Here is a 13,413-nt window from a genome sequence, read left to right on the forward strand (position 1 = left end):
CACTTGAGGCTAGTGGTTTGAGACCAGCCTGGACAACAGTAAGACCCATCTCTACAAAAAAAAAAGATTAAAAATTAGCCAAGAGCATGATGGCATATACCTGTAGTCCCAGCTACTCAGGAGGCCGAGGTGGGAGGATCACTTGAGTCCAGGAGTTTGAGGTTACGGTGAGCTATGATTGGATCACTACACTCCAGCCTGGGTGACAGAGCAAGACCCTGTTTCTAAAATCAATCAACCCATCAATCAATCACAAGCTCCAGAAAAGCTGGGTCTGTCCATGGGCACTCTTTCACCAGCTCCCTCAGCAAATACGGTCTCCCAAATGGCTTGGTTCCCTACCTCTGTGTGGAGGGGAGTGGGGGTGGGGGGAGGGTATCTCTGGACTCTGCTTAGGGCAGCAAAAGGTGACCTGAACTGGGCAGGGATTAAATAAACAATTCGGTGGGCTGAGACAAGCCTCCATAGCTCAGGAGCTCACAAAAATGAACTAAAGCTATGGATGCCAGCAAATGCATCAGTGGCTGGGAAGGGGTCCTCGAGCAGCCCAGGGGGCCTCAGAAACAAGGCTGGGTCTGTCCTACCTCCATTTTACCTTTGCTCTTATGTGTACATGTATCTGTTTGAAGCTGAGCTCAGCAGTCTGGACAAGCCTAGCCCCAGTGTGGCCTGGTAATGGTGGGACTCAATGAACAGTCTTTAGAGAACCAGTCCAGTTTGGCTGAGGTCCAGAGACGTAGCATCCAGAGTTAGCACAGCCTGACATGAACCTGGGCTCGAGGTGCTTCTCAGCCAGGCTTATCAGCCAGGAGAAGCTGGGAATAAGAGGAGAGCAGGTGTGATAAGTGCAGCCTGCTCCTCCACCTCTGGCTCAGTTTCACCTTTTACTACCAGCTGCCATCTGTGCAACAGGGGAGTTCAGTCATAGTTGCCATAGAGAACCCAAGTGAGGAAAGTGTGGGTAGAACAGCCAGCCACAGGTGGTCGATTTTGGTCCTAGAGCTTTGGGGGGCACTAGTCAGAGCAGAATTTTTAAAAGCTGAATGCCAGGGGGTCGCTGGTTCAGGCCCCTAGATAGTGGACCCACGATTGCCAGGAGAGGAGCAACCTCCCAGGAGATGAAGGAATGGGTTCCTTCAGATAGGGACTGAGAGAGAGGCATGTATGCTTTGCTCCAACTGCCAGTGGAGGAAGCCAGTGTTTTGTCTGTAGCAGATGAGGTGGGAGGAGCAAAGAGGCATTGCCAAGCATCATCGGCCCCTCTCCACCCCACTTCTCTGCTGTTTCCACCTAGGGATTTGTAAGGGCTGCGTCCACTAAAATGAGCATTTCTATGGTAACTAGGGTACATTTTCTCTCAGCCTGCACTGGTGATACCGGCTGTTTCAACTTTGGGGGGCATTCAGCCTTGCTGAAGCCCCCAAAACAAGAAAGTTTCCAGATTCTGAATGGGCGGAGAAAGAATTGCCCTGATTTTCTGGAAACAAGGTGAAGGAAAAGAAATGCATGTCACACCATTTTCCTTGCCCCGCTGGGGATGCAGGGCAGGGTCTGCATGCACAGTGCTCACTGAACCAGGCCAGGGCCAGCCTCTCAGGCAGTGGACAGAAATATGCGCACACTCAGCCAGCTCAGCAAGGGACCCACTGTCTCCCAGAGTGTTCCCGGACACCATGAGCCCACTGTTTGATGACTGAAGCTGTGGCTCCATGAGGACCAGCTCCTCTTCAATGCTCCCACCCCTTCTATCTCCTGGGTAGGCCTCACAGGCAGTCCAATCCCTTTACAGAATAGACTTTAGGGTAAGACAGCTGTGGGTTCAAACATAGGCTCCTCTCCTTACTGTTTGGCCTTGGGCAAATCACTAAACCTCTTTGAGCTTCAGCTGCAATTAGGGAAAATAACAGGTCTCAGCTCAGTGAGTGCTGGGTGATGAAAAGCAACAGCATATACAAAGGTGCAAAAGGCCTCCTGATCACTGCCCAGCACACTGAAGGTGACCCGGTGAACATTAGTGCCTTTCCTCCCTGCACTTCATGCCCATGCCTGCCTTCATTCTGTTCGTAGGGATGGTCTGGTTGGGCTTCTCTCTAAGGCTACCCCTTCCACCTGTGCACTGGAGCCCAGCCCCGTGCACCTTTTCAAAGACATTGCGCCAGCAAATGTCCCTTCTCTTTCCTACATCTTCAATTTTTCCCAATTAGATACTTCCCACTTTTTCCTTTTTTTTTTTTTTTTTTTTTTTGAGACAGAGTCTCGCTTTGTTGGCCAGGCTAGAGTGAGTGCCGTGGCGTCAGCCTAGCTCACAGCAACCTCAAACTCCTGGGCTCAAGCAATCCTGCTGTCTCAGCCTCCCGAGTAGCTGGGACTACAGGCATTCGCCACCATGCCCGGCTAATTTTTTGTATATATATTTTTAGTTGGCCAATTAATTTCTTTCTATTTATAGTAGAGACGGGGTCTCGCTCTTGCTCAGGCTGGTTTCGAACTCCTGACCTCGAGCAATCCGCCCGCCTCGGCCTCCCAGAGAGCTAGGATTACAGGCGTGAGCCACCGCGCCCGGCCAGATACTTCCCACTTTTAACATAAACATTCTATAATTTCTCCAACTTTAAAAAACACCACCGCAACCTAACCTGGTCCTATATTCCCATTCAGGTACTGCCCCATTTAGCTATTTTATGTAAAATTTCTTAAGAAAGCCGTCTATACTTGCTATTCCTATCTCTTCTTCCTCTCATCCTCTTTTTAAAAAAATCATTTCATTATGGAAAATTCCAAACATATACAAAAGAGGGCCGGGCGCTGTGGCTCACGCCTGTAATCCTAGCTCTTGGGAGGCCGAGGCAGGCGGATTGCTCAAGGTCAGGAGTTCAAAACCAGCCTGAGCAAGAGCGAGACCCCGTCTCTACTATAAACAGAAAGAAATTAATTGGCCAACTGATATATATATATATAAAAAATTAGCCGGGCATAGTGGCACATGCCTGTAGTCCCAGCTACTCGGGAGGCTGAGGCAGAAGGATCACTCGAGCCCAGGAGTTTGAGTTTGCTGTGAGCTAGGCTGACGCCACGGCACTCACTCTAGCCTGGACAACAAAGTGAGACTCTGTCTCAAAAAAAAAAAAAAAAAAAACAAAAGAGGATGGTATAACGAACCCCCACGTACCCATTATCCAACTTAAACAGTTATCAAGTTACTAACAGTCTTGTTTCAGCTGTACCACCTACAACCATTTCTTCTTTGCCCCTGAATTGTTTTGAAGCAAATTTTAGAATTTTTATCTATAAATACTTCAGTATGTCTCTCAAAGACAAGGACTCTTAAAAACATGTACTTACACCTTTATCACATCTACAAAATTAATAATAATTCCTTAATATTATCAAATTTCCCTGATTGTCCAGATGTTCCAGACTCCCAGAAACATGGATCCCCAGAAAGAATCCTAGAGGAGATTTGAGAAGACTTTATAAGAAAGGTTGTAAGGTCACTTTCAAAAACAAAGTATAACATTATTGAGCATCTACTGCATGCCCAGTCCATGCTGGGTGCTTCATCTGCATTGTTCTTCTAACCCTGAGATCAGACTTCTGGGGGTAGGCTTGAAGATGAATAACTATGGTTACACACTTAGTAACATGGCCAGGATATGATCCCAGGTCTGTCTGACTCCGAAGTCCCAGCTACAGACCACTACCACATGCCCTCAATCAAGCCCCAAGATAACGTGAGGAGACCCAAGTTCCTCCAGAGATCCTTCCTTACTACTTGATCATTTCTGGATAGAAAGCAGAAGTCAGATAGCCTGAAAATGAGTGGTTCATTATATGCAGATGGGAAGAAGAAGGAATCCCTTTTACTGAAAAAAGACTGGAGTCTGAATCTCAGAATGTGCTGCAATATCCCAGGTGGGTTGTGAGCCTTCTGTAGCACCTGCTTGTCTCTCGGCTTATTAGCATCTCCTAGTCATTCCTGAAGGAGCTCAGTGCAGGGCAGACCTTCCTGGCTAATCAAAGCTGCTTAGCAACAGGGAGCTGGTTAATAAAACCCCATGTTATTCCCAGCTTCACAGACTCCACCCATCTCCCATTACTGCTCATCCTAAGCTTGAAGCAATCATCAGGTTGATCCATTGGCACATAGGAGGACAGGGAACCTGGCGATTGAGAAGGCAGGCTGGGCTCTGGCCTGCACCATATCCCCAAAGCCTGGTGTTCAAGGTTGGGAGACACATATTGAGTCTGAGAACCTGCTCTGCCAGGCCAGAAGCCTCTCTGTGAGCTTTAGAAACCTGCTCTACTGTCAAAGGTTAAAATCCAACCTCAATGCCCAATCAGAAGAGAGTAAATAGAAATACTGTGGAGAGACAGACACTCCCAGATCTGAGCCAAGGGGAGGGCAGGCTCAGAGACATGATGGCTTCCCCAAGGCTCATGGGTTGATGCCTAAATAACCTCAGATCTCTTGATGGCAAGAGAACAATTGTGCCCTTTTAAAACATATGTATGGCCGGGCGTGGTGGCTCACGCCTGTAATCCTAGCACTCTGGGAGGCCGAGGTGGGTGGATTGCTCAAGGTCAGGAGTTCGAAACCAGCCTGAGCAAGAGCGAGACCCTGTCTCTACTATAAATAGAAAGAAATTAATTGGCCAATAAATATATATATAGAAAAAAATTAGCTGGGCATGGTGGTGCATGCCTGTAGTCCCAGCTACTTGGGAGGCTGAGGCAGCAGGATTGCTTGAACCCAGGAAATTGAGGTTGCTGTGAGCTAGGCTGACACCACGGCACTCAGTCTAGCCTGGGCAACAAAGCGAGACTCTGTCTCAAAACAAACAAACAAACAAAAAAACCCCACATGCATTACTATTCCAGATGCACAGTTCGAAGGCAAAACTTGGGATAATGTGATGTTTAACCCTGACTTTGAGTGCTCTGCTGATAAGCATAAGTTTAAAGTACTTTCTCCTCCAGGAGAATGGGTAATAAGAGATACTTTCCTATAGCTGGGGGTTCATGAAGTCACAGGGAAAACATGAAGCATTAATTTGATTCAATAGTAAGTCTTTACATTAAAATAAAAAAATTCAAAAGCCATATTATAGAGCAAAATATAAACTTGACATGATGCTTTAAGATTAAAAGGAGTTATCAGCAGTGCACTCAAACTTGGATCATTCAAATATAAATTAAAAAAATAAAAGGAGATGTCAAAGATCCCTCTCCCACAGTGGTAGTTCTGAGCCCATTCTCCGAGCCCCACCCTCTACCAGCAGGGAGGGAGCATTCACATGGCGGGTCCAGATCTTCTGGCTGTGAGCACCGCAGCCATGATCTGCAGTAGTAGGAACAGCCCATGAGGAAGCCCCCTCCCTGCCAGCTGGGGTTGCCAGGAAAGCTTCCACACAAGGAAGGTTTCTACTTGCAGGGGGCTACTGCATACCTGGTTTCTGGACAGACAGGTTTAGGAACAACCACAGCAAACAATAAACATACCTTTCTTGCCAATCCTCCAGAGTCTTGGCCTGCCACTGGGTAACTGGAATGGGGGTCTGGCTGCCACTTTCCTGGGTTTGCCCATGGCCAGTTCTTGACCCTGGGATTCTTCAGTTCCAGTTCTAAGTCTCTCCAGAAAGGTTCTGTTTTTTCAGCTCAAACATCTGTATTCTAACCAAACTCAGAGAAGCTCATCTTGCCTAGGCCTGGCTCTCTCCTCAATCACACCCTAACGGTCCTCTGACAAGAACAGAGGGGCAGTGTGGAGCCCAGGGACCCAGGACACCAGCGCCCCTTGCAGCTCTAGGGAATGCGGTCACTCTGTGTGCTCCTCATCTCCTAGCACGTTCTCTCCACTCCCATTCCTCCCAGAAAAGGTGAATTCTGGTCATGGCTAGGACAGCAGAAAGACCCAGTTTAAGTCTGGATCTACTTCAGACTAAAAAGGCATTTCAGAGCATTTTTCCAGGGCATGAGGGAGACTGGCATACCACAATCTCCAAAAAGGCAAAGGGATGGCGTTTTCGATCAATGTATGTCTTGTCTTCCCTCCCCCACCCCTGCAAGAATCCCTGATTATGATTCTACCACGTGATGCTTGGAAATAGCTTATGGGGGGGGGGGGTAAGGTTGACACTCAATGCTTTAAACTAACCTGATTTTGAGCCCAAATTGGGATTTACCTCACCACTGAACACCAATTTTGACAAAACAAGGATTTCTTTTTTGTGGGTCTCAGATGCCCCAGCTCAACTTAGCTTGACACTGGTGGCAACCCCTCCAGCTCCTGTTCTCCACTGAGACTATGTACAGCCCAAGGCACAGGCAGCAAACTGGCAGAGGCTTGCAGATGCCTTTTGCTTGGCCCACACATATTTTTTTTTAATGGGAATTAGTTGTCAGCATTTAAAAAGTGGGAAATTTCAAATAAAAACCCAGACTTTTCTTAAAAGAGAGGCTATGGGAAGTCTGGGCCTGCATTCCTATAGGAGCTGAACAGTGGCTGCTCCTGACACAGGGCAAGTCCCCACCACTGCCTACTGTCTCACATCTGGACAGCTTCCCTTGTAGACAGTTTTTGTCTGACCCTGTAGCCATTTAAGTTTATACTGGTAGACCTGAAGCACCTGCTGAGGACTGACAGGACAGAGCTCCTCTTGCTCCTGGGCTGAGTTTAGAACTCTGGAGACTTAGGGGCTTTGTTCTATTTTAGCAACTGAAACTGGCTAAAAGTAGAAAAGTCATTCCTTTTGAGTATAATATCCCTGCCTCCTGGAAAGAGCCCTGTGCTTCCAGACAGGAGACAAAAGTGAAAGCCCCACTCTTTCCCGGGGGCGGGGGAGTCCTGCAACTGACTGGAGGAGAGCTGACCATTTTTGCTCACCCTAATGGCCTGAATGTGAGACACTCGTAGTTTTCCTCCTGCTTCTCTTCCCCCAGCCCCTTTTCCCTCATTCTCCCATGGCTACCCACACATGGCGCCCATGCACAAGCTGTTTGCACTATTTTATTCTGTTTTCTCTAGTGTGCATGCTTTGATGAAGCCTAGCACCAAGCTATGCATAACTGGACTGCCAGCAGAGCCCTTCTGGTGCCAACAGACACTAGCTAACATCAAGGAAACACAGCACAAGAGGAAAGGAATAAAGTTCTAATGCTCTTCAAAGTTACTTATCATAAGACTGGTATGTTTCTTTCCAAATCACAGGTTCTGCCAGGAAAAGCTGAGATCAGCTTGCTCCTTGTAAACCTGAGAATCATTATTATATCTTCTCAAAGAACTAGGCAAACTTACCCAAATGGGAGATGGTGGGAACTCAAATCCTGCAAACCTAGCTTCAGTCTCAACATCCAAAAGAGAAGGAAAGACATTTTCTGAGCTCTTATAATTCTAGGAATGAACATTCTTTTTTTTTTTTTTTTTTTTTGAGACAGAGTCTCACTTTGTTGTCCAGGCTAGAGTGAGTGCCGTGGCGTCAGCCTAGCTCACAGCAACCTCAAACTCCTGGGCTCGAGTGATCCTAGAATGAACATTCTTATGCATCATTTCAATCCACAAAAATTCCTTGAGGTGGGGATCATTGTTCTGTTTTTAGAGGAGCAAACTGAGGTTGACAGAAGTTAAGAAAATTGCCCAAGACGACTTATGAAGCAGAGCATCAGGATTCAAACCCAAGTCTGTCACTCAGACTCTGCTCATGGGCTGCCTCACACTGATTATCCTCTTACATCTCTCTTCATTATTTTTCTTCAAATCTCTTATAACTACCTGTTATTATATATTTATTTGTGCATTTGTTTTCTGCCCATCTCCCCAACAGAATGTAAGTCCCTGGGGCAGAGCACTGTCTTGTCAGTGCTATTTCCTTGCACAGAGAACAGTGTCTGGCACCTGGCGAGCCCTCAATGGGTATTTGTTATTAGACTGATGGGAAGAGCAGCTCTATCTGCTTCACCATGCCGCTGCCAAAAAGTGTCCCTGCCCTTATGCTCTTTCATTCCTCTCCCTTTCATGAACCCCAAACACCAATCTCAGAGGCTAAGGAAAATGACATAGAGATGGCAAATGGCTCTTTGTCCTTTCAGATAGGAAGTTTAGAGGAAGGCCAAATTTCTGAAAACATAAGAAAACTTTGTGCATAGAGATAGGTTTATTCCTACAAAGGCAAAAATCTTCGTGTTGAGGAGGATGTGGTGGTTTATTACGGACTTTCTCCCGCCCAATGCAGGAAAGTTTTGGCTATACCTCCTAGCCTATGATTATGTTCTTTCGCATCCAATAAAGTGCTTGGAGAATTAGAATGATGGGGCAACACAGGTGGAATTAATCAGAAAGTAAATGTTGCACAGAAAGCATCCCCAAAGCATAAACCCTTCCCCCAAAGCTAAAATAAGGATAAATCAGAGCGATGGTTCCCCAAACCAAATTACCTAGGACAATGGTTCTCCAAGTGTGGTCCCCAGACCAGCAACATAAGGATCATCTGTGAACTTGTTAGAAATCCAAATTCTCAGGCCCACCCAGACCTATTAGAATCACAAACTCCAGGGTTAGGATCTAGAAATTTGTGTTTTAACAAGTTCTTCAGGTGATTCTGATGCATGCTAACATTTAAAAGTTACTGTCATGGGAAACTAAAAATATACAGATATACAGATTCTTGGCACTGAAGATCCTGATTCAGTAGGAATGCAATGAAGCCCAAGGACATTTCAAAAACTTCCAACTTGATTCGGACTTGCAGCCAAGTTTGAGAACTACTAAACCTGAGGACTCTTCTTTTCCTGGCCCCAGGACAGTGTCCTCAGCTCTAGACCCACTTCCCATCATCCTTCCGTCAGTCACTCACCACACAGAGCAATGATGTGGCTGCTATCTTCATGCACAAACTTCCTGGTGACAGCCTCTTCCATGATTTGCTTCACCTGTGGACACATGGACAACACTGCTATTTTTATTATTCATTTTCTTATCAAAGACCAATGGGCAAATAAATAGGTTGTCCCTGCCCTCCTAGTCTGGGTTTTCAGACACTTGAAGAGATGATAAAGATGGGAGGGGTGAGGAAGCTAAGTTTCTTCAGTACAGTTTGCTTTACGCCTTTCGGAGAGGAAATCAGGAAAAGAGAAGCCAAAAACTAACCAACCAATCAGTGCAGATGTTCTATTCTAGCCAGGTGGGAGTGCCCTGCCTTGGAGAACAGGGATGGGATGTTGTTTGCTCATCTGTACTCAGCTGGAGAAGGGCTTCTAGGCAGACACACTGCTTTATTTATTTATTTATTTTTTTTTTTTTGCATACCCTTCTGGCAGAAGACACACTGCTTTAGAGACAAACTGTCTCCATACAGTCTGTAGATAAACAACCTGCCCCTCCTATTCTCCCCCTTCTCTGAGGTTAGGGTTAGGCCTCATGCCCCAGGAACACTTTCTACATGCTGAAAAATCCAGCCTTCTATGCTCTAAAACACTTATTTTTTTGGTTCCTACCTGGATGTAAAAATTTCCAAATACCTTGAAAGGTAAAAGCAGTCACATTTTCCTTTAAGAAAGCACTCTTAAAAAATCCCTTTTTAATTTATATAAAGTAAGCATACGGAAAAGAGCTTACATCATAATTATATGATTGGTGAATTTTCACAAATTGAACACTCCTGTGAAACCAGCATCTACAGCAAGAAACAGAACACACGACCAACACCCCAAAGTACCTTTGCCCTGTCATGGTCCCGTCCAGCCACTACTCCCACCTAATGGTACTTACTAAACTGACTTCTAACACTATGGCTTTATGTGTTTTTATACTTTTTATCAATTGAATCAGTGTGTAGTGGTTTGTGGCTGGTTTCTTTTGCTCACCTGTGTGATTCTGAGATTTGTTCATGTTGTAGATAGCTGTAGAGGAAGCCAGGAGACAGATACTAATACTGGGTATTAGAGAGATGGATTACTTCAACCCCAGCATAAAATCTTACAGATAAAGCAAACTCTGGGCAGAGCTAGTCTTTACTATTCTTTGGACAGGCATATAAAGTGTTCTGATGTTGCCCTGGCTCCCAAATCACTCCCAGGACTGTATAGCTCAGAGGGTGGCAGACTGTCAAAAACCTGGGCAGGAGAGAGGAACGAACTGGAGGCTCCTCTCTGCTGGAAACTGCCCATGGTTAGTGGTTAGATAAAAGGGCATCGGATCGATTCATGCACTCTCAACTATTAAAAGCTTTCTAGTTACTTTCAAGGGGTATTTGCATTAAAAAGAGAGTAATGTCACAGCTAAAGACCAGGAGGCATCTGGAGCAGGCTTGTGTGGCAGATTTTTGGGTTAAGAGGACCTATAGATGATCCCAGAATTATAATACAGATCCTTTGTGAAAAACCAGCCTTGCCTGCAATTATTCCCGTTGTCTCTTCTCGCAGGAGAGAAAAGGATATGGTTCTGTGGAAATCAAGTACTGAAGGAGGAAGGGAAATGCATCGAGTTCAAAGCAGGCCAACCTTTGTCGGGTAAGATACATAGCTGTGACATATTCTGGGTATTTCTCACATTTTCTTAGGAATTATTCTTGGAGTAGTATAATTATCCTTCCTAAGTACTGGGGAAAAAATCATTATCTTCCCCAAAATCTTTCCCATTATCTTTGACCAACTCCCAAATTTAGATCACACCAATAATCCCAGCACATCTGTCTACAGTTTGGATACAGCTACTTTTGTTTTTGTTTGTACTCATATTTCTACAAGTCTCTGTCACTAGACTGTTTTCTTTCTGATAATCACTGAGATTTCTTTTTTCCTTGGGGGGAGCAGAATTGGGGCTTAAATATTGATTTGATATACCCCTGGCTTAAGAAAACCTTCCTTGGCCACTTCACAGCAAAGGCAACAATGAAGCTTCTCCCACAAGCAAGAAAGGTGATGACTTCAAGTACATCTTTGCCAAGGAGAGGGAAGGAAACAAATGTTAGGGTACAGTAGCCAGGCCATAGTTAATGCAGGACAACCATCTAGAGCTTTTCAGGACTTTATGAGAACCCAGACTCTTCCCTAATCCTGAAACTCTAAGAAGGGCTCCAATATGGTAAACTCTTATAAATGAGGTAGAGAGAAATTATAGAGATGAAGAAATCTAGACTCAGAGAGACTAAGTAATTTACTCAAGGTCACAAAGAACTAGGTCCAGATTATTCCAAAATTTATGGTTTCCCACCAGGCCTCTCACTCTCCAAGATCAGCATGTCTATTTACCAAACAGTCACTGAGTGCCTCCAGTGTGCCAGACACTGGATACAGCACAGTGGACAAAGCAGAGGGGGCTTCCCTGCCTTCACTGACTTTACTTATCTAGTAGAGAATAGCTACAGAGGCAGAAGGGGGAAGGAGGCCTAATCCATTCTAATTTACTCTGCGGGTTTGAGCTTTGGAGCTCTCACACGGGAGTGAGTCATTCATATGGGCACCCTCTCTCAACCACTGAAATTGAAATGGGTTTTTGGGTAGGGTCAAGGCAAAGGGGCTTAGTAGAGGAAAGGACTCTTTTCTCTTTCTGAAGCTGGAGGATTCCCTCAAAAGGGGAAAAAAAACCCCTAGTTTTAAAAATCATTCTCAAAAAAAGAACCCTGGTCCCTGGGTAAGGAGGTGGGCGTGGAGGGAAAACCAGTGAGGAGTGCCGCGAACCCTCCGGCAGCTAGGACTCAGTTGCCAGAGGGATACCGAAGGGGCGATGTAGGGCAAAGGGAAGCTAAGCCCCCAAATCCCCCACTTAGCCCCGCAGGAGGCCCGCGCGGGGCCCCGCCCCTCCCCAGGCGGCACTGGCAATGAATGGGAAGCTCCGGTTCTCTAGAAATCGCCGCCACCCCTCCCCCGACCTCGGTTTCCCAGCCCTGCTGCCGTCACAGGGCGGGGAGCTGCGGGATGGTGAAGCAAACAAGCCCCGGAGCGCCGGCCTGGCCCCTCGGGTCCAGGGGCGCTGCCCCAGATCAGTGAGAGAGGCGGGAGCCGCAGCTGGCCCAGGACCCCGCCCCCGCCCGGCCCAGGCTAGGCCCCGGAGCGCCCGCGCGGGGGAGTGGGGGGTGGGGGTGGGAGCGGATCTTTCAGCCCCCCTGGGCCGCGCAGGCCAGGACGCAAGCCCCCTGGGGTCCTTGCCCCGACCGTACCTCCTTTTTCACGTTCCACAGCAGTTTCTCTTTGACTGCGTCCTCCGCGCTGCCCATGATGTGGCGGGGAGGCGGCGCCGAGTGGCCCCCCAGCCCCCAGCGCGCCCTCGCCGCCTCCGCGCCTCTCAGCTCAGCGCCCCACGCGAGAGGCGGAGCGCCCGCCCGCCGCGCTCCCCACCCGCCGCCACCGCCGCACCCACTGCCCGGTGCTCAGCTCCGCAGCCATCTTCCGAGCCCCGCACAGACGTCAGGCAGCAGGCCCGGCCCCTTCCCACCGCCGGAGGGGGGGTTGCGCACGGCGACACGGGGAGGTCGGGGCTGGGGGGAGCCTCCGTGCGCTTGGGGGCGGCGAGCCCGGGCGCGCGCCACGCGGGTCGCTGTCATGGTAACGCGCCCGCTCCTGCCCAGAGGGCGCGAAGCTGCATTGTGAGCGCCCGCAGCCAGCTCCGCTCCTGCCCAAGCCACCCCTGCATCCCGCAGCTTCACGGCTGAGGGGGAAGTCGCTCGCGCCTCGGCGGGCCTCAATCTAGCTAGATGCCCCCTGACTTCCTCCGGCTCGTTCTCCCGACCGCAGGGACAGAGCAGGGAGCTGAGAGGGCCTGCGGCTCGAGCCTGCTCACAGGGAAGCCAGCATTCGTCGCCTGGCTGTGCCCCGGCCAGCCGTCGCCATTCAGTTGTAAAGTTTGTGGGAAGAATGACACTAGGGCCACAGCCTCCTCCCTCCCCTTCGGGGCCGCCATGTCTCGCCTGGCTCTTCTTGCCGCTATGTGGGAGGTGGGAACTTGTACGGAGCATGTGAAGCTGAGAGAAATCCCTTTCACGCTATTCGCCTTGGAACTTCACCAGCCTTACAATGAAACTGAGAGAGAGGAGATTGCACAACGTGATAAAGAACACCTGCTGTTGCAAAATAAAGAGCGGCACGCCCGAATCTAGGTGAGAGCGAGGGGCTTAGGCCTCTTCCGCATGAACGGACTGTCTCCCATTCAACATCTTCCTACGTGATGCAACTTTACAGTGCAAAAAATAAAATACAAGGGAGCAAAACAGCCCTCCTGGATAGAGAGCCCTTGCCTGGAGAGTCTACATCCGGCGTTTTAGAGTCCCAACCGCAGACTGCGGCGTGGGAAAAGTTCCCACCGCGGCTTTGCAAATAGGCGGGCGTGGCGTTCTTACAGGCTGGTGGTAGAGACCCTAGCTAGAGGGCGCGGGACTCCCGGCCCGCCCCGGAGAGGGCCCGCCCCCATGGAGGGGACCGGAA

The 13,413-nt window shown here is 48.3% G+C and overlaps 1 protein-coding gene across 2 annotated transcripts in view; it reads right to left on the reverse strand.

The window, feature by feature from the left end:
- The window catches only part of SGSM2 (small G protein signaling modulator 2), a 35,996-nt gene extending 23,579 nt beyond the window's left edge, over window positions 1-12,417 (reverse strand). For both annotated transcript variants that reach the window (XM_012740652.3, XM_012740651.3), the window contains exons 1-2: window positions 12,153-12,417; window positions 8,850-8,925 (exon numbers count right to left, since the gene is read on the reverse strand). In XM_012740652.3, the coding sequence (XP_012596106.1) occupies window positions 8,850-8,925; window positions 12,153-12,209 (133 nt within the window). In that variant the 5' untranslated portion in view covers window positions 12,210-12,417. The remainder of the gene's footprint in view (window positions 1-8,849; window positions 8,926-12,152) is intronic.
- Window positions 12,418-13,413: the final 996 nt, after the last annotated feature.

This window comes from Microcebus murinus, chromosome 18, assembly GCF_040939455.1.
Source record: "Microcebus murinus isolate Inina chromosome 18, M.murinus_Inina_mat1.0, whole genome shotgun sequence".
NCBI lineage: Eukaryota > Metazoa > Chordata > Mammalia > Primates > Cheirogaleidae > Microcebus > Microcebus murinus.